Source organism: Paroedura picta, chromosome 3, assembly GCF_049243985.1.
Source record: "Paroedura picta isolate Pp20150507F chromosome 3, Ppicta_v3.0, whole genome shotgun sequence".
Taxonomy (NCBI): domain Eukaryota; kingdom Metazoa; phylum Chordata; class Lepidosauria; order Squamata; family Gekkonidae; genus Paroedura; species Paroedura picta.
In genome coordinates this window covers 57,734,882-57,760,034 of record NC_135371.1, presented here as the reverse complement: position 1 = coordinate 57,760,034, position 25,153 = coordinate 57,734,882, and the positions used below count along the sequence as shown (strand labels likewise).

The following is a 25,153-nucleotide window of genomic DNA, read 5'->3' as shown; positions in this document are numbered from 1 at the left end:
TTTTCCATTGGACTTATGATTTGTTAGTGTTCTGGGGCTTGAGGAGTCAATTAATGCGTTCTAGGTATAAGTGACACAGAACATTCAGCTATCAAAAAAATTCTTACTTTTTGGTGCTACTACCTATCATTGGGGTGGTGGAGGAATCCAAAATGTTTGGAAATAAAATGCCACTTCGAGAGTTAATTGCTCAAGTAATGTAATCTGACATGTGAATGAGATTTGTAGTGTGTAGTATCCGAAAGGATAGTATCTGGAAGACCCAGGTTAAAATCTGACCCTCATAATGACACTTGTAATCTGTCAGCCTGCCATAGGCAGCTGGGATTTTTTAAAAAAGTGACTGAAAGTCATCATCTTCTTAGGGTAACATAGATGACTGTAAGCTCAACTACTAAGCTGATTGCTTAGAATGAGAGGTTTGCATATAGATTCCCAATGAGGAGGTCCAGATACAGGCTTGGTTCAGCAGGTCTTTATTTCCCATTCACATTCTTTAGGAGGGAGCTATGATTTATGTATTGTGCTGAGCTTTGGAGTAGTCGGGCTACGAAAGTTAAACAGTCAGGTCTTTTTTACTGAGCAGAATCCATTTTGTTCATTGCTTAAGGCCCTGATATGTGAGATTCAGGGTTTCACAGGACTCAATTAACAGTGCTGGACTTTGAACAGGCATAGTAGCCTATGGGACATTTTAGCATTTCTGAGCTACCTGCCTCAGCAAGCAGGTTCCCCAGGCAGCAGTAGTTGATTTCTTGATATATTCAGTCTAATCCTAAAGCACTGCAGGTTTTCTGCCATTGTGTTCCATTATAGGAAAAAAATCTTAAGAATAACACAGGAAATTGCACAAGGTTTGAGTCCAGTGTTACCTTTAAGACCAACAAGTTTTATTGAAGGTAAAAGCATTCAGGTGTATACACACTTCCTCAGATACAAAGTGTGCATGCACATGAAAACGTATACCTTGAAAATAAAATTGTCTTAGAGGTGCCAGTAGATTCACACTTGTTTCTCCCGCTTCAGACCAACATGGCTACACATCTGAATCTATCTACATCAGAATACTCTGAAATCGGTGCCAAAAGGTCACTCCATTTTTCTTAAAATCTTTTAAAATACATCCCAGTCAGTATGCTGGTCTTACTATATCAGTGACAATTGGAAAAAATTCCCAGTACACCTTGTGGTTGATTTATAATCATTTTGGTTCGCTAACCATGCTGAATGTTAGGAAGATCTTAGGATTTGTGAAGGACACCCCCCCCCCCTTAGAGGTCCACATTCTTTGAAGAAGCAACACAGACTTCCTGATCAGCTGACGGTGGGGGGTGGGGAGTGTTGCTTAAAGCAAGCAGTACACAGGACTGGCATTCTTCTCCAATCTCCCTTTTCCTCTCCTCCAGCCCTAGTGGAAGAAACTGCCTCTCTCTCTCTCTCTCTTCTCACCCTAGTCACCAATTTCTAACCTCCTTCTATGGTCTCATTTTGGACAAGAGGGGAGAAACTGGGGGGGGGGGGAGTGGAGGGGATTTCCTTTCCAAGTCTTGAAAGATCCCTGTTCTGGTATAATTCAGGACTTCGTTGTAATAGTTCTTTGTTGTTCATTGGGAGCTATTGCTAATCCTGCATCTTTAATTTGCTTAAGACAGGATTTAATAAACATTTCTTAGTCTATTAGGTTACTTACCATTCATTTTCTGTAATTAAAGTCATGGCATCTGTGCAACACTATCTGATTTATTGATTTATGGTATGCAGTTTCTTTTTTAAAGGCTTTGATATGGCTGGCATTGGCAGAGCTCTTGTGTTGGAACAGATGATATAATTATTCTTGTATTTCCTCTTGGCAGACCAAAGAGAACACTGTACAGTAAAAAGTATGGAGTGGATCTCATCAGATACACACATGCTGCCAACACTGTAGTGTACAGTTCCAATAAAATAGATGGTAAGTGATATATTCATCATTACTAATCTCTGCTTGTCTTCTGTCCGGATCATATAATAGCATTGGAGGCTTGGGGAAATATTGCTCTTGACTAAACTGAATGATTTATTCACTGAAGCTTTTAGGTAATAAATGAATGTTTTCCTACTCTTTGGATTTAATCTCTAAAGTGTAGCTTTCAAAGAAGTTCCTTGAGCAATTCTTAACAGTGGATCAGGGTGAAATAAGTATACCAGCAATTCAGTAACTGTTAAATGAGATGAAGTCATTAGAAATGGGTACAAACTTAAACATTTTAGTTAGGGACCCTGAACTGAACTGAAAATGCGTGGAACTGGCTGCCTGCCATTTAACCCATCTGTTTTACTTTCCCTGATTCGAAGCAGGGAGGTGAGCAAAACCCAGAGGTTTAATGGCTTGCAGACATTTGAACCTAACAGCCTACAGGTAAATCTACCCTCTTATATAGGATAAATGACTGACTAAATGAAACTGACCAGGGAAATGTCTTGCAGCCATTTCAGCTTAATACCAGGGTGAGCAAGCCCACCAGTTGTTAGGCTGAAATGACTGGTAGCCATTTCACTGGTTGCACAGCCGTTTAAACCTAACAGGTCAGCTGCTGACATGTACTGCTCAGTTGTCAGGTTTAAATGACAGACGTTTGGTAAATGTGCAGGGAAAGGATCGTCTCTGAACATAGGTTCACATACCCTCTCCCCACACACAGTTTTTTTCAGATTTCTCCAATTGTGGATCATTTTAGATCTGGAAAAAATAATGGCATGAGGAACATTGACTCCCTGACCCCCTTTTCTTCTGCTGTGCTCCTGATCCACATTGGGCCTATACATAACTGTTGAAAGGGAGGAAATATTCTGCAAGCCCAGAATTTCCTGTTTTGCCCCTTAGAGCCTCCACCTTTCCACTTTCTCTCTTGAATGTGGCTTTTGAAAATTCTTGTCTGTTAATGATTGCTGTCATGGAATCATCATATCATGCTTACTACCTGACATATTCTCATACAGGGACTTGTCTCCTGCAGTTGATATCTGGTTAATATATTTCTCAGAATTCTCACCCCAAGTTAAGATTTTAAAGGAAAGGGCCTCTGATCAGCCAATTTTACATTGTGTATGGAATTCTGTATCATATTTGTTGCTGTTTATCGCTTGAGTCAAAGAAGTATAGTGACTGTTGTCAGGTCAGACATGTAATCTTTAAAGCCCTATAAAGTCTGGGACCCTTGTCAAATTGATGCCTTCTCCCATGTATCCTCCAAAATCTAGAGAACAAAATCTGTTCAGAATCTCTGGTGTGAAAGATATGAAACTCGCCTTATCCAGGGCCTTTTCAACCCTGGTCTGGTAGAATGCTCTCCTTGGTGAGATGAGGACCCTGCAGGACCTTGGACAGGGTCCCAGCCTGCAAGACAAAGCTGCTTCTCCAGGCCTACAGTTGAGGCCTAAAACGGTGTTGAAATCCTGGTCTCCCTCTCCAAAACACCAGCCAAATCTACATTTGAATCTGAAACCTGGATCTGTACCAGTCTTCCCACTATAAGAGTGGAAGTGATTAGAATTGTTTAAGGGACCTATTATGGATTTTAATATATAATGTTTTATTGTATTGTTATTATTGTATAATAACCTGAGAAGATGTTGGGGTAATTGTACATATCAAAAAAGAGGGAGAGGGCAGATTCTGAGATCCTTTATCAAGAGATTAACTCAAAAACTATTTAGAAGGCAATATATAGGTATATAATGAGGATGTTATAGTCATACAAAGTACCACTTGAGTTTAAAATTTTAAGCTACATTAGTCTAGAGCAGTGGTCCCCAACCTTTTTTGGGCTGGGGACTGAGTGGAGAAGAGGGAGGCACGGGCGCCGGCATGCCAGCACCCGCAAACTAGCAGGCGCGCCTCCCCCCGCAGCACTTGCTGTGCCGGGAGCAATCGGCCGCCTCCCAGCGCAGTGAGCGCCACGCAGCGGGGGGGGGGGCGCCGGCACACCGGCACCCTCACCTCCCTCTCCCCCTCGGCCGTGGCCCGGTACCGAGGCCTCTACGCGGCCCGGTGGTTGGGGAACACTGGTCTAGAGCAAGAATATTGAATATGTGATCTGTATATGGGTCTGCATATTGAACACTGTTGCATTAGAGGACTTCTTGGTTTACTAAAAAAGTTCCTTACTTATTAAAGTAAGGTAACTGGTTGGCAGTGTTTACCTAGCATGAGTTAAACATTTAGACTGTTAAAGATCTCAGTTGATAAGGAAATTTGGAATCAGTATCTACTTTATAGAGCCTCTTGTGGCGCAGAGTGGTAAGGCAGCCGTCTGAAAGCTTTGCCCATGAGGCTGGCAGTTCAATCCCAGCAGCCAGCTCAAGGTTGACTCAGCCTTCCATCCTTCCGAGGTCGGTGAAATGAGTACCCAGCTTGCTGGGGGGTAAACGGTAATGACTGGGGAAGGCACTGGCAAACCACCCCGTATTGAGTCTGCCATGAAAACGCTAGAGGGCGTCACCCCAAGGGTCAGACATGACTCGGTGCTTGCACAGGGGATACCTTTACCTTTATCTACTTTATTCAATTTCTTCTCATTGAAGAATAGATTGTAAGGCATGACTTCATTGAAGAATAGCAGCTGGAATTTCTTAGGTTACAACAGATGCTGGCATAATGCAAAGTATTGTGTTACTTTACTAGTATACCTTATTATTTGGCATGCAAAGAAAACACTGTTATTCCACTTGTGCTTCTTAGATTAATGTTGGGATCATATCACTCCCTTCTTGGCCCATCTAAAGTGGCTCCCAGTCTGTTTCTGGGCATAAATTGTGGTGCTGCTATTGACTTCTAAAGCTCTTAATTAGTTCTGGACCAGACTACTCCCTTGCCTATATGATAAATAATATAAATGAAATTATAAAAATTAACATCAACTGCAACAAAAGCTATGCCTGATAAAGGGGAGGGGAGAGTTTCATGTAGTTCATTAGTGTTCTGAGCAGCTATATTTTTCTCCCAAATATAAAATTGTCTCTATTCTCCCGGTTAAGTCTGCACAGCATGTGATGATTGTGGACTACAGGAAAAACCCACTGTTTGTATCTCTATTCACATTTTGGGGACCTCTAATGTTCTTCATCTACCAAGTTTCTCCTTTTCCCAGAATTCATATGCCAGTTTTTCCATATACTTCCAGGTGGCCAGCTATATAGCAGAATTACTGGTATCATTCAATGTCTGAATTGCTTGGAGACTGAAAGCTTTGTGTACTATGCACAAAACTAATGAGGCGGAGTAGAGTTAAAGGTGATACAGATGTTTATGTGCAGAAACACAGCATAAAAAGACTAAAGGAAGAAGCACTTGGGAGACTTGATGGAATTGGCAGAGAAATGAAATACAGATTGGGAAGAGGGATAACAGAGATCAGGGTGCAAAGTTGCCTGTGGCAGTTTAGAGGGAAAAGGGACGTAGCAAGGGATGTAGAGCGATTTGTACATATGAATACAAATTAAGTGTGATTCAGGGAGGGAAATATGTGCTATAGAGGAGAGAGAAAGTACGTAACAGATTGATGTAAACAGCTTGGTGATTGATAGGTGTAAAAAAGATGCAGGATGCAGTGAGACATTGGATAAAAGGAGGAAATAGTGCATATAATGTCAGGTGCGCAGAGGTCTATAGATGGAAGAGTTAAGGGGGGCTGCAGATAATAGTTCAAAGGGAACTGTGGTGCAGTACAGTGTGTGCACTGTGAAACACACAGAGGAAAGCTCCTGGTAACGGGAGTTACTTGCTCTAAAAAACCCTGAGCTTCCAACGTCAGACCCAGATTTAGCTCCTGCCTCCCCCCCCCCACATACACCTATTATTTCAGGGGGTGTGCAACCAGTTCTGCAATGGGCTGACTTCTGATTCTGTGGCTAGCACTGGAGAGCAGTCTCCAGGGCCAAACTATTTGTTATGGCTGCACAGGGACTTGCAACAGGACATCAACTGTGAGTTTCCTGTGGGGATTCAAGTTAGATGATCTACGGAGGCTAGATTCTGGTTGAGGCCACAGTGTGGGGAAAGTAGGGGTTCCCCCCCCCCCAGTGCCATTTTCCTGACCTAGAAGAAGCATTATTTGTTTCATTGGGACCCTGTACTTGAAAACATTCAGTGCATATTTTCTCATGGTCTGTTTAGGGGGTCAGGGAAACATGACAGAGAAGAAGGCAGGAGCATTTCCTCCTTCCATGCCTCAGTCCCAACCAGATCTGTGGTGCTTTTAAATTGAGTGGGGAACTTGCAGTTGTGAGTCCCTCATATTGCCTGGTCCTCAACCATTCCATTATGTTTTCCATGCATTTGCTTCCCTAACTGATGCAGATGTTAAGGAAAATAGAGGAGGGTGTGAGCTGTATTTACATTGATGATATTGACATCCCTTGAAATTCCCGGTCTCTCCCAGCAATTTCACTTACATGTTAAACAGATTGGGGGACAGAATACCATAAATGTTGGTTGGCTGGGGTAGGGAGACATTTTTATCTGTGGCTTCATTTCATGTCTCTGTAACCATCTGGTCTCATTTGGTCAGCCTCTTGTAGCAGGATTGTAAACCATTAGGATCCTGTCTAGATGTGGTGGACTACACACTTCTGAGTAGCTTGTCTGCTTCATCTGGCCTCCCCAATTGAAAGTCATCAAAGCAAATGTCATCTTGAGATGCTGTTGTAAATGTGGAAGGCACTATTACAGCAGGTATCAGTGATTTTATCTTCAAAATGCTCGGCAAAGGAGCCACAGCTTGCTGATCTTCCACTTCATTGTCCTGTGAGGCTTAAAATAGCGATCCCCAACCTGTGGGCTGCGGACCACATGTGGTCCGTCGACTAATTGGAGGTGGGCCACAAAGGACGCCTTCTTCCCCCCCCCCCCCCGGCCCTTTACAACATACTTCGGGTGTCATTGTCTCCCATCACTCCCAGATGGGACTATCTCGTTGCAGAGAAACAAGCTCAGGGTTCCCATTGATTTGTCATTATCATGAGTTAAAATTTCCATGAAAATAAAATGTTCCTTATGGTCATTGTTGTGCCGTGTCTGTATCTTATTTTGAAGGGTTGTTTAAACATTACCATAGTGACCAGAGAGCAATTAGGGCAGTGGTTGAGAGTAGAAGAGTAAACTACCCCCCCCCCCCCGGGCCTCAGTAAAATTGTCAAGCGTTGAGTGGTCCCCGGTGATAAAAAGGTTGGGGACCACTGGCTTAAAATACAAAATAGACAACATTGTGCAGCCCTGATGACTGCCAATAATTGAGCCTGCTTTGCCACCTTCACTGCTCCAGAAAAAGCACAACATTCTCTCACTTGTCTTTAGTTGAATTTACATTGAGTTTTCTTCCATTGGTGATACCCAAACTGTTTCGTCATTTCAAGCTCCTCCATGGAACGTGGAACTTTCCAAATTCTGCAGAAGAGTAGCGTTTTGTGCAGTGATAGCATCAGCCACCCAGGTCATTTTTGTGTGCCGTGTATTGACCACAATTTGTAAGGAGCACTAAACTTATCAGAAACTCCCCAACAGTCATCAGGACTCCATTTGCCTCTGGGAGTGGGCCATCCACTCTAACTCCCTCTGTGAATTTCTGACTGTCAGTACAATTCACTGCATGATGGTAGATCAGTGACATGGGCAGAGTAGAAATCTCTCCCAGTACCAGCCTAGTCAGATCATAATTATGTCCTGCAACATGTGTTGGGACTGCAATGTTCTGAGGCAACCTCATGAAGTCCTGAACCATTCCTTTGGAGGCAGTTTCATCATGTAAGTTGAAGTCCCTGGATGAGCACAAATGCATGTGTTTTTCTAGGAAAGTGGGCAATGAATGTGCATGTAGAACACTTTATCTGAAAAGGAAAGGAAAATTGGAGGCCAAGTGAATTTTCAGTTTGCAACAGCTGGTATATGCACATGATTTTTTAGATGTTTTGGAATCGCTGCTTGAATCTGAGGACACTGTTCTTTGTGAAGAATTCCACAAATGTTTGAAGCCTGTTTCTGCCTGCCTGATTCCAGACTGAGGTAGTAGTTTGTACAGTTTGAGGGTCTATGATACCACCCGGTACAGGAGATAACTGTACAGGCCACTGCCTTGCCTGGGACAGAGCTCTGTCTGCTAAAAGGAGGACCTTTCCACCTGCCTTAGATGGTGCCAGGTAATCGTTTCTACTTAGACATTAGTAATATATCAAGTAACGTTTTCTGGCGAAAAGAATTGATGATCTGTTGATTGGTGTGTGTTGGGAAGGGGAGAATTTATTTTTGACACCAACATGTCAGTGTTATGCATTCATGTTTGGCAGCAAAATTGTTCTTAAAATGTGCCTGCCAGCCTCTGGATGATTGTACAGAGAATAATAATCAACGATTCATTGGAAAACCCTGCTTGAGCAGATTCCTGCCGTAGAACTGAAGAGTTATGGAAAGATTTTGATTCTTCTCCCTCTTAGCTAGAGCATTTTAAACTTATCATTGCTTGGAACAAAGGATTGTGCTTTTTCTAGCACTGTGATTACTCTTCTTTACAGTACCGATTGACTAATTTGCAGATCCCCATTTATAGGCTGAACTTAATTCCATTTATTGTTAGTACAAAAATGCTATGATAAAATCTTCCAGATTGGTCCTAGTGTGTTCAGTTTGCCTGTGAACATTCCTATATAGCTTGCTTTGAGAACTTTTACTTTCCTTGATTTTTCATCAAACGAGGTACTAAGGTTGCTTTCAGATGTTACAGCAGGCTCCAGTTACTCCAAAATAGATATGAACATGGTTATTTGTGCTCACCACCCCTTGAAGAGCCAAGTTAAGGATTTCTGGTTTCCAGTGACATACGCATTCAGATGTGTTGGAATTATCTTTATTCTCTGTGAGCCTGATTTATAAACCATCCAGGTCTCAAAGCCTGGATTGTGAGGAGTAAAGATAGATCCCCTCTTCTGAATTTGTATGTCACAGGCACCTAGAATATGTTTCAAACTTAAAATCTTAATTATACTCCGCATGAGGAAGGAGAGAAGAATAAAGCACAAACGTGGCAACAAGCACATTGGAGTTTATTGTGATAAGTAGATCAGGCCTGGAAAGGGAGAAATGCTTTTCCTCCAGGACTTAAAAAAAAAAGTTAGGATGTTGGGAGAACACTGGAAAACAACTTACATTGTTGTTTTTTTCCTTTGGGATGCATGGAATGAAAACATTTACTCGTGTAGTATAAAATATTTTATGTCAGACAATCTACAGCATGATTACAGCATTAGATCATTATTCTGTATACTGTATACGCATCATTTTTCAGGATTGTACTTCTTTACATGTACATTTTGCCATCAATTAAATGCTATAATGTGTCTAGTGGCACAATGGAAGCAGGCTATGACCATTATTGAATTCTTGGTCCTGGAGCTTGCAAAAAAACAAAAACAAAACCAGCTTTCAGTTTTTCACAGTTCTGCATTTTAATGATTGTATATTTGCAGATTTTGAGGTGTTATGGCAAGCTAGTACCTGGATTTTTAAATCCCTTTTTACAGTATTAAGAAGATTTTGGTGCTATAAAGTTGATACCCAAATATGCTGGTAGTCCTGTATTGAGACTATTAGAGTGCTTGGTTTTCTGGCTTCGCTTTCTGCTTCCTATCGGCAGCAGTTAAGATATATGCTACGGAAGCACAGGGTATAGCAGTTTGCTGCTATTTATCAAGCATTGGTTATAACTGCAGTATTTCTTGGTGTTTGTATTTTTTAATTCCATACATGTCCCAAATAGTATAATTTTGTACACTGAGCCCTAAAATGCATAATTTATCAATAAAAATAAATTTAGGTTTGATAGGAAAGATAGTATTTCATGTATTTGTTTTCCCAAAATCTTAATTTTTTCACTTGACTTCAAAATTTCCAGAAATTTTACACCCCTAAACCTACAAGAGTTTGATTCAGAGTCTAAGTCTCCAGATCTTCCAGTGCTGCTGCACTTTTAACATAGCTATGATTCTGGGCTTCATTTTTAATGGCCAAGGAAACAGTGTGTTAAGACCACTCTTTGTCTTTCCTTCTGCCATAAGCAGTCAGTATCATAATGCCGTACTGCTATATGATAGTACTTAGTCTGTTGATATTTTCTTGCAGATACGATCAGATACCTCTCCCTGCATGACAATAAATACATCAGATACTTCCCAGGTCACAACAAAAGGTAAGATTAGTAGCTATAGTCTTGGTCTTGGTACGATATAAGCAGAAAGAGATAAATAAATCGGTGGCTGACAAAATTGAGCTATAGTAGTGTTTGTTTATTTTTTTCCTTCCTTGTCTATAGTTTTTGACCCCTTATGGAGCCTTTAGGAATGAAAAGTAAACATTGTTATCCCAGTTGCTTACAGTATTTATTTTATGCTCTTAAAACTCTTTGTTTCAGAGTTGTTGCTCTGTCCATGTCTCCAGTAGATGATACGTTTATTTCTGGGTCACTTGATAAAACTATAAGACTCTGGGATCTTCGTTCTCCTAATTGCCAGGTAAAATCTCTGTTTTCATCAGTGAGGTGTCTTATGAAATAGATTGTAATTCTTGGATCCACTGGAAGATGGCAGTGGCAGCAAAGAGAAATTACATATGGCTCATACTTGTCTCTTGACTTGGCCTGTGAGGAGTTGAAATGATAGTGATAAAAATCACATTTTTAGTTTTGGGAACAAATAATGTGAAATAATGGCTTTTGTTTCCCCCCCCCCTTTCTGAATTCTTAGGGTTTGATGCATCCCCAGGGGAAGCCTGTGTGCTCATTTGATCCAGAGGGTTTGATTTTTGCAGCTGGTGTCAATTCTGAAATGGTGAAACTTTATGATCTCCGCTCTTTTGACAAGGTGTGTGTCACTCAGCTGCCTTCAGGTTATATAAAATCTCAGGAAAAAAATGGAAATGCTATGCTGGTAGTAGGGTGGGTCTGGCTTTAGCCTGGCATAATTTCCTTAAAGAAACAAAGAAAAACCCTCAAATTCTCTGTCCCATACCAAAAAGGTGTGGTAGAATGCTCTGCCAAATAAGATCAGAGCCCTGCGGAAGATCAGACAGTTCTGCACAGTTACAAGACGGAGTTGTTCTGACATCAGACATCTGAACCTGTTCCTCTGTAACTCACCAAGCTTTACCCACACATACACAACCCACAGTTCCCTAGGGCAGCATTAGTATTTTAAATTTTAATTTAAATAATTAGACTTTTAATTTTTGTATTTTTAGAATTTTATTTATCTGATTTTATCTATCCTGTGACCTGTCCCGAGTCTTCTGAGATAGGGCAGAAAAAAAACCCTCAACTATAATGAATTAATTATTCTCCCCCTGGAAGACATCTGTAAAGCTGGGTTTTCCCATCGGCTGCTCAGGGAGCCAGGGTCAAATTTTAGCCACGCTCCTTCCTGCTGCAGTTCCTGTCATGCGCATTACTCGACTTCCTCCATCTTTCCCCTGCCTCAATAGGGAGCCAGTGTAGCTAGCGAGCTCTGCTACTAAAAAATTCTTTATCTCACCTTTTCTCAGATTACTTCTCCTACTCCTTCCTCCTTTCTTCTTAAACTTTTTCCTTGTCGGTATAGGCGGCCTTTAGACTGCGAAAGAGAGGGATGGTAGGAAAAAAGCTCTTCAAGTTAGGGCATACTTGATCTATGGTTACTTATCCTGGTATTAATTCTTGCTTAAAAACATAAAAAATGCTTTGCAGGATCAGAATCAAGAACTGTTTAGTCCTGCACACTATTCTCTGTGTGCCCTTGTCTGTAGAGGTGAGGTGGATGATGGGCCTTTCTCATTTATGGCCTGGAGGACTGCCTTCCTGTTGTTTTAGGCGCCAGAGCGAAACATTACTTGTGATCACAGGATTTTAACTAGAGATGTGGTCTTTTTAATATGTTTTTACAGACTCCTTCTAGCCTATTATAATGTACTAGTAATCAAGCCCGCTGTAATCTAAATACAGCGGGCACTAGAGCAGGGAGCCCCCGGCAATCGCGCGGAGCGTGGCTGCCGGGGGCTCCCTTTGTGGCTGGCCTGAAGCGGCGAGAGGCGCTTCGTGCCTCTCGCCGCGTCAGGCCGTCGGGCAGGGAGCCCCCGACAACCGCGCTCTGCGCGGCTGCCGGGGGTTCCCTTTGTAGGCGGCCTGACGCGGCGAGAGGCGCTTCGCGCCTCCTGACGCATCAGGCCGCCATCAAGGGAGCAACTGCGAGCCGTGCTCTGCACGGCTCGCAGTTGCTTCCTTGTCAGCAGGGTGGGAATCGGCCGGGCCAGTCGGCAGGCGCAAAGCCAATGGCCCGGAGGATGGTCTGTCCAGAGGAAGGGGCCAATCAGGCCCCTTCCTCATCACGGACAAAGCCCTCCCACCAAGGGCTTAGTGAATTATTTAGTCCGCGGCGCCCAGGGCTCCGCGGGCTTGTTAAGGATAATAATGATATCTCTAACCATTTCATTTTTATTTTCCTTTTTGATGTTCTCTTTGTAATAATTCTGCTCCATGCCTTTCAGGGCTGCTCTCTCCTCACACCTGTAATGAACCAGCAAGTGAGAGAGATGCCACCACATACAGAGGCTATGGTGTTGGGTGGGGGGCATTGTGCCAGTTACCTGGCATCCTTCTCCCCCCCCCCACCCCAATCCTGGTCGATAGCAAAGCGTGTATACATGGATGATGCCCCTGGGACATGCACGCACACATACATACACATATCCAGGATCTAATGAGATTTTCCTAGGCTGGCTGTCCATCTCACCAATTCAGCATCATAAAGTGTCAGCACTGGCTAATGTGAAGTGGCTTTTCTTGCTCCCTTGCAAAGCATTGTTAATGTATGGTTATTTGTTGTGGAACCGAGTAATAACATTAAAATGTTATTGTGTGATGCCTTCCACGAGATACTGAATATCCAGCTGTTCTCTTGTCAGGTACTGACAGGTATTGAGTGATTTGAGGACAGTTTTCCTATGTTTTAGACCCTCAAGTACTAAATGGTCAGTTTAAAGTATGCTAGTTACTTTTAATAAGAGGATCATCATGTCTTTTGAATCAGTCTCATAATAATGGAAAACAGCTACTTGAAGCAGAATCTTCTGAACACAAAAAGTTTAAGACCATGTTCTGCATTCCCTAAGAATTCCTGATACCTCTTCCAGAAAGCAGTTTCCCTTAGATAAATTTAATCCCATATTTATTTATGCACGTTCTTTTCCTGACAGTTGATGTGAAAAGAACTACGTAGATGCTTTGGTTAATTAAAGCCACCTCATGTTCCAAAATAGGATTCCCTTCACAAGCATATAAGTCTGTTACATATGGAAACACTTATTGCACTTTCTCGGCTGTTGATTCTGAATTCTTCTGTCCAGGTCTTACTGAACATGTGCTTTTACCCAGACCTTGATTAAATCTCTGCCTCCCCCCCTCCCCATACACACACACACACACACTTGGTCCAGACAACTCAGATTTTCAAGAAAGATCTAATTATTTCAAAATAATGACCTGGAGGATTGTGTGGCGTGTCCTTGGTTGGTAAATTTCTTTTCCTTCCTCCTTTAGGGTCCATTTGCTACTTTTAAGATGCAGTATGATCGAACCTGTGAATGGACTGGCTTGAAGTTCAGCAATGATGGCAAGCTCTTTCTTATATCAACCAACGGAGGGTTTATACGACTCATTGATGCCTTTAAAGGAGCTGTGCAGAATACATTTACAGTAAGCCTGCTATTCCTTACCTTTTGTTTTGCGTTTCCCGCAAATTTAGAGTGAACCATGCCATGCTAATCAATTTGGTTAGTTGTCCGTCTGTATGCATTTATTCTGCTTGAAAATTTACTTACCAGGACTACTTTTCCTAACCAATTAGTATAAACACGTCAATTTGCTTTAATAAACTTGAAGTTTCATTTTCAAATGTGTTGCATGTATACACTGTCAGATTCTCAGATCACAGAAGGCTCCTTTTTAATCTCAGCAGTTAAAGCAAAGTCCTCTAGTGGTTTTTTGGTTCTTCGCTGCAAGCATGGTTTGACATTTTTCATCCCTCTGTAGCCTTTAATCTTATTCTTTTTTGCAGGGGTATAACAACAGTAAAGCTGTCACATTAGAGGCTTCGTTCACCCCAGATTCTCAGTTTGTAATGATTGGTAAGAGACCTGTATTTCCTCTTAATAGCTTGTGGGGTGCTAGTTCTATAGGTACCCCTTGCATGTGAAATATTTTCTACAGAAAACAGGACTGGATCTTGTAGACCTTATGGAGTCTGATTTGGTATGATTGGTTTGGTTGAGGAGCTTTGTTGTTTGATACTGATATTGGATGATCCGTTCTGCAGGGTCCGAGGATGGGAAGATTCATGTCTGGAATACAGAGGGTGGAATGAAGGTAGCAGTGCTGGATGGAAAACATACAGGTCCGATTACCTGTTTACAGTTTAACCCCAAGTTTATGACTTTTGCCAGTGCATGTTCCAACATGGTAAGGAGACCTATGTTTCTGTTAAACTCTTCATAGACGCCTTCATGGGAAGCCCATTCCTTTGTTGTAAAGATGTCAAGAGAGCATGATTTCTGTTAATTCACAATGCTCATTTTAGAAAATTAAAGTACAATTTCCATTATACTCTAGAATGACCCCTGTTACTTCCTAGATGGACAGAATGCAAACTAAAAACGTTTATGCAGTTCTCCATATACAACCAGGAATATGGTGTTGGTGACTTTTTTGAATTAGGGGAGAACATCTGGTTTTTATCAATAAGAAAGAAAAGCATAAAACAGAATATTAAATTTGCTGTATAAGATTTCTTTATTTTAAATAAGCTGGTGTGAAATAACACCTGAATTCAATAAGACACTTTAAAGCCCGTGCATAAATGATTGCTGACCATCTGCCCATGAGTTAAAGACTGGTTTTGAACGTATATAGAAGTAATAATTGGGAAAAGTTCTGCATTTTAAGTTTGGAACTTATATCTCGCCAGATAATGTATCTGAAGAAGTGCACTTGCACACAGAAGCTTATATCTTCTTGAATAAAATGTTGGTCTTAAAGGTGCCACTGGACTCAAACTTTGTTCTGCTGTCTCAGACCAATATGGCGACCCATCTGAATCTAGATTATGTACTGACATTATATCTCATAGTAAGCTGGCAGGCTGTGTGGCTGACGAAAAATATGTAATGTGGCCACACACAGAAAAGGGGTCTCAACCTATTTAGAGGACTTTTCAGGTATGCAGAATAACATGATTTTGTAAATTAACCAAGAACACTTTTTAAAGCCTGGCAAAAACTTAAATGCTCCAGAAAGGCTGGCGAGCATTTACAGAAAATGGGGTATTAGCCTATTCAACCCCCCCCCCCCCGAGAGTGGCTGAAAGGCTCCTGGAAGGAGAGTTCTTAGGGAATGGGGTAGAAGTCCAGATTGTTTTCTGCCATCCTCCCTGCAATTCCTTGCATCCCTCCAACATGTCTCTGACTATTGCTGATAGGCTGCTGGTCACACAGCAAGTGACCAAGAGCTGAAGCTGAAATTCCCCTGTATGAAAAATTGTGTGTGGTAGTGGTCAGCCCCATGCTCTGAAAGCACATGCATGCTTCCTGTGGACTGGGAAGTGCTTGGGTCAGCATTCAGCAAGTGACAGCTAGGCATTATTTTCTGAACCCTCATCTGTGGGTGGGTTGGGGTAAATTAGGAAGGATTTAGAACGGGTGTCTCAGAGCATATGTCAGCTTCAAGAACCAGTAGCATAAGTGCTGTGTTTAGTTGTAAAGCAGCATTCTTTACAATGCACTGATATGTCTAGAAATACAAATGTGAGACTTAGTGTAAAGCAATGAATTCAGTCAGTCTTTCCTCGTAATTACCTTGGTATAGAACGTGAAGACAGTTGCAGAGTGCAGTAGGACAGGAAAAGATTCATATACAGTAGCACCTTCAAGATCAACAAGCTTTGCAGTTTTGGCAAAGTGACCTTTGACTCCTGAAAGCTTACACACTGAAAATTTTGTTCTGTAGCACTACTGAACTTGAATCTAGTTGGTATAACTTGGTACATCTTAATAGGCTCATTTGTATGGTGTAATTCTATGAAGTCAAGTTTTCAGACTAACTTTATCAGGCTGTCTTGTTGAATCATAGAATCATAGAGTTGGAAGGGACCTCATGAGTCATCTAATCCAACCCCCTGCACTATGCAGGACACTCATAACCCTATTGCTCAGCCACTGTAACCTGCCACTTCCTTGAACCTTCACATAATCAGCTTTTCCATCAGATGGCTATCCAGCCTCTGTTTAAAAATTTCCAAAGATGGAGAACCCACCACCTCCCAAGGAAGCCTGTTCCACTGAGAAACCGCTCTGTCAGGAACTTTTTTCAGATGTTTAGATGGAAATTCTTTTGAGAATTTCATCCCATTGATTCTGGTCCATCCCTGTGGGGCAAGAGAGAACAACTCTGCTCCATCCTCTACCAGGCAGCCTTTTAAATACTTGAAGATGGTCATCAGATCCCCTCTCAGTTGTCTCCTCTCCAAACCAAGCTCCCCCAACCCTTCCTCATAAGTCTTGGTCTCCAAACCCCTCACTATCTTTGTTGCCCTCCTCTGCTCCAGTTAGTCTACATCCTTCTTCAACAGGGGTGCCCAAAACTGAACACAGTACTCTTAAGTGAGGCTGAACCAGAGCAGAGTAAAGTGGTACTATCACCTCCCATGATCTGGACACAATACTCCGCTTGATACAGCCCAAAATCCCATTTGCCTTTTTAGCCACTGAGTCACACTGCTGAGTCATGTTCCATGTGGTATGGGGGAAATACGTGGTAGGAGTCATAAGAGACTTTGGGATAATACTGTTTTGAGGCTTATTTAATGCTGCTTCTTGAAAGGCAGGCTGGCATTATTACTATGACTGCCTATTTTTTCCATCAGTATTTTCTGTACTGACACTTTCCCTTTCTAGACAGTGTGTACCTTGCCACGCTGAGTAATGTTTCTGCACCTTGGGGCTGCCCTTCAAGATGACTCAGAGGCTATGGCTGCTGCAAAATCCAGTGGTCCTCATCCTAGTAATTCAGCGTGCTGGTTGTAACCTATTTGTAGCCTGGGTTCCTAATAGGTTTAGGACCACCTCTCCCAGAATTCACAGAACCATCTTACCAATTGAGATCTAGCCAAAGTGCAAGAAATAAAACAATACAAATTTTATAAAAACAAAATGGCGACACCAGCAAAAATGAATAAAAATAGATTAGGGTGATTTAAAAAATTGCAGCAAATCAAACCAATAAAAGAGCAATCATGAAAATCTACCTCCTTTGTAAGACCTTCCTCGGTCAGATCTAGTTGTCTTATGTTTTGATTCTTACTTATGGAAACTTGAGCTAGCTTGGGAAATGATTTTTTAAATTGTTACTGCAAAAGGCACTGCTGTCCTCCAATTCAGTGTCTGAACCAGCAAGTATCAGACAATGCTAGTTTTATGCTTACACTTGTTTCTACTTTCAGGCCTTTTGGTTACCAACAATAGACGACTAGTTCTGGATTCATCATTCCTTTTGGACAGTTTGTACATCCTGTGGACAGCAACATACTTGCAAGGATCACTATGAAAGTATTGATATTGCATTACTTTGACTGAATGCATTTCTCCAGCACATCTCTGTATCATACAAGAGACCTGAGTCTTTGTGGTTGTTCTTCAAAAGGAATTCATCATTCATCTGTGCACTATTAAGCTGGAAAACAAGAGTTCAAAATTTGCTAGCATCTCAACTGTGGAAGAACTTACTTGAGCTGAACTCATTGGCCATGGTGCTCTTTAACTATTCTGATTGAATGTTGCTACAGTTGAAACCTACTGAGACATCAGTTCTCTTTGCTAGTAATTGAGTGCTACTTCCAGTAACCTCATGGGACCCTCGGCTTGTTGAATCTTGCTGTGTATTCTCCCCTGCCCAAAATCTCAACAGTATCCGTCTTGCTCATTTTTTTAGGGTTGAAGTGCCATAGATATACACAACTTTTAATCCATAATGAAGTTCTGAGAGAAATTTCTTCAGCTACCCTCATGGAGTTTGTGCCTGCATAAAAGGGACTCATGCTACCGTGAATTTTGAGCTCCCAGGATAGCACATGGAATACTACATTTGCCCTTGGTATCTCCTAGAACTTACAGGACACCCAAGGTGTTTAAATGGGTAATTCTAAGCAATAAAGGAGTCTTTGAAGTCGAAAATGCGCTGAAATAGCCCTATGAGAAATTCTGTCCTTGTAACTTTTCTTTTGTATAACCTTTGCTGTTTTTGTAAATAGGGGCTGGTGTGGATCATATTTTTTTACTTTTAGATATTAAAATGTAACCCTGGACCAATACAGTATTGTGGAACTAGTCTTGGCAGTTTTGTCTGTCTTTTGAACAGCATTCTTCCTGTTTTTCAACTGGTACAGGTTTACTCCTTCTGTCACATTGTTAAAGTTAGCTTGGTTCTCCCCCAAATGCACACAATCAAGACTCAGATGTAGAATTTCCTGTTGATTAAGTTGTTTTCTTCCCTAGCTGACTCTTTTGGAAGGATAAACATAGTCTCTGCCTCCTTTCCAGGGCAACTGGAAATGTCATTAACTTTGATGTTTGATAACTTTGAGGCTAATGATACCGATGTTAGTTTCACCAGGTTTATTAAGGCATGGTTTGGACTACTGTTCAAGCAAGCAGAGTTTCAATGCTTTGTGCTCTAGTGGAGTTCATTCCCATTCAAGCCTCTGTGCTTATTGAATCCTTGCCCAAGAACCAAGGTATTTTGTTAAGGAGCTCAGGCTTCTTTGGCTATACCCAATATGTAGACACATATTACTGTAGACAGAAGCTATGAAGTTTTTTTTTCTGGCATTATTAATGTACATTATAATGCATTATATCCAGAGAGTTCTGTGCATTAACCAATATAAGGAATATGTCTATTTGGGCTTGGTGAGAAAGGAGACAGGGAATCTTTTGGGACCAGTTGTTCTTTTGCTATTATATTTCTGTGTTTAATATTGTATAGTGGTTCAGCAGTTTCTTGCTGTGCCCCTGATCCTGCCAGGAAGGGAGCTTCGGTTTAGAGGTTGTGTTTCGGGTGCCCATCTCCTCCCCCTGCACTAATTCTAAGTCTAGAAGAAAGGACATGATGGTTGGATGCAACATCAGGCCCCAGGATGGGATTATTCTTTGCTGTGATCCTCAGAGCAATTCTTTTTAATGTATTGCCTCAAGCTGAAGTGGCATTTTTCCCTATCGGCAGTTTGCACCTTATCCTTTTGGCTGTAACTTGTCATTCTTTAAAAAAATTCTTCAAGTAGATTTCCATTCAGCTGGAGATAGTTGGTAATAAAATGAATAAACTGTGTTATCTTTTGCTGGGACCTGACTTCCAAGTGAAACATAGAAAAGCATTGCTGGAAAATGCATGAGTGCCTAAGGCAGTCTGCATCTTTTAAGTTATGCCTTGCAGTTGGTATACTTTACTGTGGCCTTACATTTTCAATCAAAAATAAATTTCAGTATTAGATGTAATGGAGCACTGCTAATTTTGTACAAAATGTGTAGTGTCTTGTCTGTCACTTGTATGTTTTCTTCACAGCCACACACATCCTTTCAGGGAGCAGAAGTAATGAATTTACCATTATTAAGAGTAAAAATGCATAATGTTGCTGAACTAGCTGCAAAAGTAAAGTTAACGTAGTTTTAACAATGATCTGAAGTGTGAGGCAGGGCTTCCAATGCACAAGGTGATTTGGACTTTGGGAACCCAAGATGCTTTCTCCTATGGGTGCCAACATTTCTTGATGGTAAAGGTTACAGATTACTGTTCTTGCTTTTAATAATGTATAAAAGTATAAATGTCAGCCCTTTTCCAGACTTCAGTATGAATGCTTATGGCAGATCAAATTGTATTGAACTTTTAATAATGTGCAGCCTTCTGCTTGTTTCTCACATCAAGGGTTGGATTCGTTTTTGAAAAGGCATCTAAGACTTTTCTTATAAAATCATAAGGAGGGAGCTTCTAAACATTAAGAATGGGAAGAGAATGCCCAATTTTCTTGTTCCAAAGTGCACTTGAACACAGATTTTAAAGAAAAAACATAGGAGTCTGTTTCTACCACATGAAAAGAAACTAACCAGTTAAAATTAGTCTTACAAATAATGACCTTGGCAACTGAAATTCTTTGGGTTTATAAGCTTACTTTGGAGTAAGTGCATGGACTGACTTCGGAGTACACATGTAGGATTTGGCTGCAAATTTCAGTGGATAATCTTGTTTTTAAAAGAAAGATATTGAGTTGTTGCATCAACAATGTCATATGGAAAAATAAGGTTTTTGTGTTTAAAATGAAAAGAATTTATAAATAAGGTTAAATTGTGTTTGTTATGCACTGTTGGACTTCCTATTCCAGTATTCACAGGTCTAATGCAGGGAGAGGAGTAAGGTCAGCAGCCTCCAAGGTCTTATGAAACACTGAAAACCATTAAGGTATCTTTCATTTATCTTTGAAAGCATATGAATGCTGTGATAGCAGGATGGGAGAGTTCAGTAGGTTGATGGGAAAGACCACTGTAGCTCAATATATGGTCAGGCTTTAAGTAAATGTACTATCAGATTTCAGCAAAATGTTCTTAAGACCTATTCATTCCACTGTTCTTAGAAATTGAATCACTTACCTAACCTTGTTGAAATCAATGGGGTATTAAAGTATTTAACTTTTGCTTGCTTGCACCCAGTTACAATAATTCAGCAGTAGCTATATGTTTTGTGCTTGGCAATTTATTTCAAACATTTGTGTATAATTTGCTTTTATATAAAATTGAAATCTCTTTTATGGCTTTGTGATGTTTTGCCGGGGAAAGCTTTGGTTAGGATTATGCTGTGTATACCAAGATGTGCTCATAAAGGGGGTTGGATTTCCAGGGGGTAGAGAAATAGATAATAGGAGGCTCTTTATAAAGTTCCCAACGGTTTTGGTATATGAGGTGCATTTATTGTATTTGGAAGCCACAACTATAATGTGTGGATTTGAGATGCCTAAAGGTAAAGGTATCCCCTGTGCAAGCACCGGGTCATCTCTGACCCTTGGGGTGACGCCCTCTAGCGTTTTCATGGCAGACTCAATACGGGGTGGTGTGCCAGTGCCTTCCCCATTTACCCCCCAGCAAGCTGGGTACTCATTTCACCGACCTCGGAAGGATGGAAGGCTGAGTCAACCTTGAGCCGGCTGCTGGGATTGAACTCCCAGCCTCATGGGCAAAGCTTTCAGACGGCTGCCTTACCACTCTGCACCGCAAGAGGCCCTGTGAGATGCCTTAGTGAAGCTCTAAACCATAGGTTCTACTGTTAGTTGGGCATTGTGTCAAATTTGACTAAAGTGATGCCTAGATCCATTTCTGCTCTGTTGCTTCTAAGAGAAACACAGCAATTCCTTAACTCTACTGCATTGTTCAAGTGGTAAGTTGATGTCATGACCCAGTACAGCATAAACACTCATGAATATCCCAGTTACTCTGAACCCAATTCAAATATGCAAGTGAGTTGTTACAAAGATACATGAAAAGAGAAGATGATCTCATGCCTGAAGTAAAATGCGTTAAAAATAGAAGCCAAAATAACCATGAGATGTGTTGTCCTCTGTAAATGCTACTTGGCTGGACCTTTCCTCTACATATTTCCTGAAGGTCTTAGGTACAGTTCAGTTGTACTATTGATTCATTAGACATTCTTGCCTCCAATTGCAACTATCTGGTAAACAATACTATAGCCTGGAAGGGGCTGCTATGAAAATCTCAGCCACAATTATGGTTGGTCAGGCCAGGGCCTCAGAATTGCTTCCTAGTAACCTATCTTGTCATCTGGTAGTCCCTCAGTTCTTTGGTAAACTATGAAAAGGATTAGAAATCTAGTTTAGTGGTCCCCAACCTTTTTCAGGCTGGGGACCGGTGGCACCAGAGAGGGCGATTGCCCGGCTGCGGATGCCGCACATGTGCGGTCACGCATGTGCAATGCGTCGTGCGTGGCCCTGCTTCCCTCTCCCCCCCTCCCACAGTAAGAAGCTTGCCGGGCCGCAAGCTTGCGGCCTGGGAAGTTTCTTACTGCGGGGGGGGGGGGGAGCCGCAGCCCAGTGCCAGGGCCTTCACGGCCCGGCACCAGACCATGGCCCGGTGGTTGGGGACCACCGATCTAGTTGAATTAGTGTGTAAGCATGCATGTGCAGGCCCAGGACAATTGCAGAGTCTGTAACAAAGGAAGGTTTCATCTGTGCCACAACCGCACCATTTAAATCTCATCCAGCAGAATAGTTTGATGTTTGGAATTGATCAGTTTGACCTGTTTTTGAGAGGTTATTTGCTGATAAAATGTGGATAACTTTGATTTGGGCACTTAATTTAGTGTAGATAGAGTCCCTGAAGGTGCCAAAAACATGACTTTTTTTAATGCACTTGAGTTTTGTCAGGATTGGTGTCTATTTGCATTCCCTTATTCATGGCTTTTAAAACAATGCTGGGAAAAGTGGATTAGAACCTTAGCCTTGTTTGAAAAGCAGACTGATACAGTAGATAAGCCGTTGCCTAAACAGGATGTACAGATAAGGCCCTGTCATTTATTTACAGAATTTATATTCTCAAGCAGGAAACAGAAGATTAAAAAATATTTAATATTTTCATTTATAACCAATTAAAAACAAAGCAGGAAGGATGGGTCACTGAAGAAAACACCCATTGAAAGAAAATCACTTGGGGAGGGAGTTTGACATTTTGGGTGCCACAGCGGAAAGGCCCCCTGAGTAGTGGTATTCAGAGGTTTATTGTCTCTGGCCATGGAGGTTCCCTTTATGTTTCTGTAACCATGTAGTTGAACTGCTTTGAAGACAACCTTGAAACAAACTGGTTCAGAATGCAATATTTTAAAACAACTATATTGGCTTCTGGAGTAATTTCAAGCTCATTTCAATGTCAGGACCTTGCATAGCTAAAGGGACAGTCTCCAGGTGTCCTTCCGGTTGTAGCTAGTAAAGCCCATTCCTTTCTTGGAGAGGTGAGAAGTGCACCATTGCTATAATGCCATTTTATTTTCCTAGAGCAATTAATAGGCAGCTTCTGCAGGTTAACATTTATTTATGAATTTTAAGCTGCTTTCTCCGGAAAGGAAGATTACAAATAATTTAAGTGAAAGAGAAGAGTGTTAGTACACATGATTCCCTACTACTAGTACCCTTTTCATATTGTACAAGATAAGCCATTATATTAAAATGTCCTGTCTTCTATGTGACGTTCAGAACAACCAACAGAAGAAAAACAGCAAAACATCAAGCACAGCTTTCTGTTAGGAAAAAAATTAGGTGATGGGAACTGACAGCTGCCATGAACGGTGGCAACAATCCATGGCACTTCCTAGTTCTGCCATTACTGAAGATAGGTTTTCAGAGTACTGTTTGCCTATGGATACCATTTCAGCAACAGCTATTAAGTCCAAAATGCAATGTGCTTTTTGCTTAGAAACCACAGGCCCTAGTTTTCATCCTTGTTATGCAGTGGAATCACAAATACTGAAATATCATCATAGGAAGCAGAGGTGTTGTTGGGCAGAGTCCAGTAGTATCCATCTTTCTTTCCTCTTGCTTTCCATACCAAACACTTGGCCAGTTCTGAAAACCTACAGAAACAAGAGGTTAATGACCATTTTATCATGTTAAAAAGGGACTAGCATTCCTTAAGACAGAGAGATGAAGTTTGCCCTCCATGAGGAGTGCTAGGGTGAGCTTTGGTGTTCAACTCAGCCATAAGTTCCTGAGGACAGCCAAGAAAGCCAAATCCTTCAGCAAGTTAGGTGCAAAACCACATGGTCCTTTGCTTACCTACCTTCCTTCCACTAAGCCCTTTTCTCAGTCTTTAAAAAGTGATTGTAAAAGCCACCTAAGATCACTTCCAGTAGAGCAATCAAATCACTACTGGGTTCCTGCCTTAAGCTTTATCTAAAATGCAACATAAGACAAATTTGCTGTTAACCATTTTCCCCCTACCCATGGGACAAGTAGCATCTATCAACAGGTAAGGATATAATCCCACTGGTTCTACACATTTATACAGTTGGAAGAGGCACGAAACAGAGCTGGTACCAATGGCCTAGAACGTAGGGATTACACCAAAGTTATCCTTTGAAAGAGGAAAATGCTAACTATTCCTCTCTTAAACATCTCCATGATATAAGAACTACCAGTCAAGCACAGTCTCCTGGGGAAAAGAGACTTGAGCCTCTGCATTCTGTATTCAGTAGAACTGCTAACTATACCTATGTGGGTCAGTTTTGTTGTCTTCAAGAAAACTCCTGACGATTTGGGCCACATCTTCATTGGACAGAACATCCCAAAGTCCATCAGTTGCCATAATGAGGATGTCATCTTCCTTAATATTTTGTGCAGTTAAGTCATACATTTCCACCTGGCCAGAAATACAGATAGACATGATTTTTTCTTGATCAGCCTACCCAAATCATGTGTTTGCAATTTCTATAGACAAGAAGTCTGTTATCATGTGCCTTCTGCAACAAGTTAAGCCTTGCTGGATCAGATCATAAGGGCCATCCCAGCCCTAGGGGTGTGCAAAACCTTTTTTGGGAGTTGGGTGCACCGGATTTGGAAAATATTGGTATTTCCCAATATTTTGAATCCTAATACTGGTGTGGTATTTGGGGTTTTGGGTACTCCTTAATTTTTTCAGCTCCAGGATACCCTATAAGGCAGTGGTCCCCAACCTTTTTATCACCAGGCACCACTCAATGCTTGACAATTTTACTGAGGCCCGGGGGGGGGGGGGGGGTAGTTTACTCCTCTACTCTCACCCACTGCCCTAACGCTCTCTGACTCTGGTTGCTATGGTAATGTTTAAACATCCCTTCAAAATAAGATACAGACGCGCCACAGCAATGAACATAAGGAACATTTTATTTTAACTCATGACAATGACAAATCAATGGGAATCCTGAGCTTGTTTCTCTGCAACGAGATAGTCCTATCTGGGAGTGATGGGAGACAATGACACCCAAAGTGTGTTGTAAAGGGCCGGGGGGGTGGGGAGAAGGCGTCCTTC

General features: G+C 41.5%; 2 protein-coding genes across 5 annotated transcripts in view; one reads left to right on the top strand and one right to left on the bottom strand.

The window, feature by feature from the left end:
- WDR82 (WD repeat domain 82) overlaps positions 1–20,895 on the top strand; it is a 55,158-nt gene extending 34,263 nt beyond the window's left edge. For both annotated transcript variants that reach the window (XM_077325850.1, XM_077325851.1), the window contains 8 exons: positions 1,854–1,951; positions 10,148–10,214; positions 10,437–10,536; positions 10,768–10,884; positions 13,590–13,745; positions 14,107–14,176; positions 14,365–14,507; positions 17,542–20,895. In XM_077325850.1, the coding sequence (XP_077181965.1) occupies positions 1,854–1,951; positions 10,148–10,214; positions 10,437–10,536; positions 10,768–10,884; positions 13,590–13,745; positions 14,107–14,176; positions 14,365–14,507; positions 17,542–17,571 (781 nt within the window). In that variant the 3' untranslated portion in view covers positions 17,572–20,895. The remainder of the gene's footprint in view (positions 1–1,853; positions 1,952–10,147; positions 10,215–10,436; positions 10,537–10,767; positions 10,885–13,589; positions 13,746–14,106; positions 14,177–14,364; positions 14,508–17,541) is intronic.
- Positions 20,896–22,703: 1,808 nt separating this feature from the next.
- PPM1M (protein phosphatase, Mg2+/Mn2+ dependent 1M) overlaps positions 22,704–25,153 on the bottom strand; it is a 38,284-nt gene continuing 35,834 nt past the window's right edge. For all 3 annotated transcript variants that reach the window (XM_077325847.1, XM_077325844.1, XM_077325848.1), the window contains 2 exons: positions 24,357–24,505; positions 22,704–23,720 (listed from right to left, as the gene is read on the bottom strand). In XM_077325847.1, the coding sequence (XP_077181962.1) occupies positions 23,576–23,720; positions 24,357–24,505 (294 nt within the window). In that variant the 3' untranslated portion in view covers positions 22,704–23,575. The remainder of the gene's footprint in view (positions 23,721–24,356; positions 24,506–25,153) is intronic.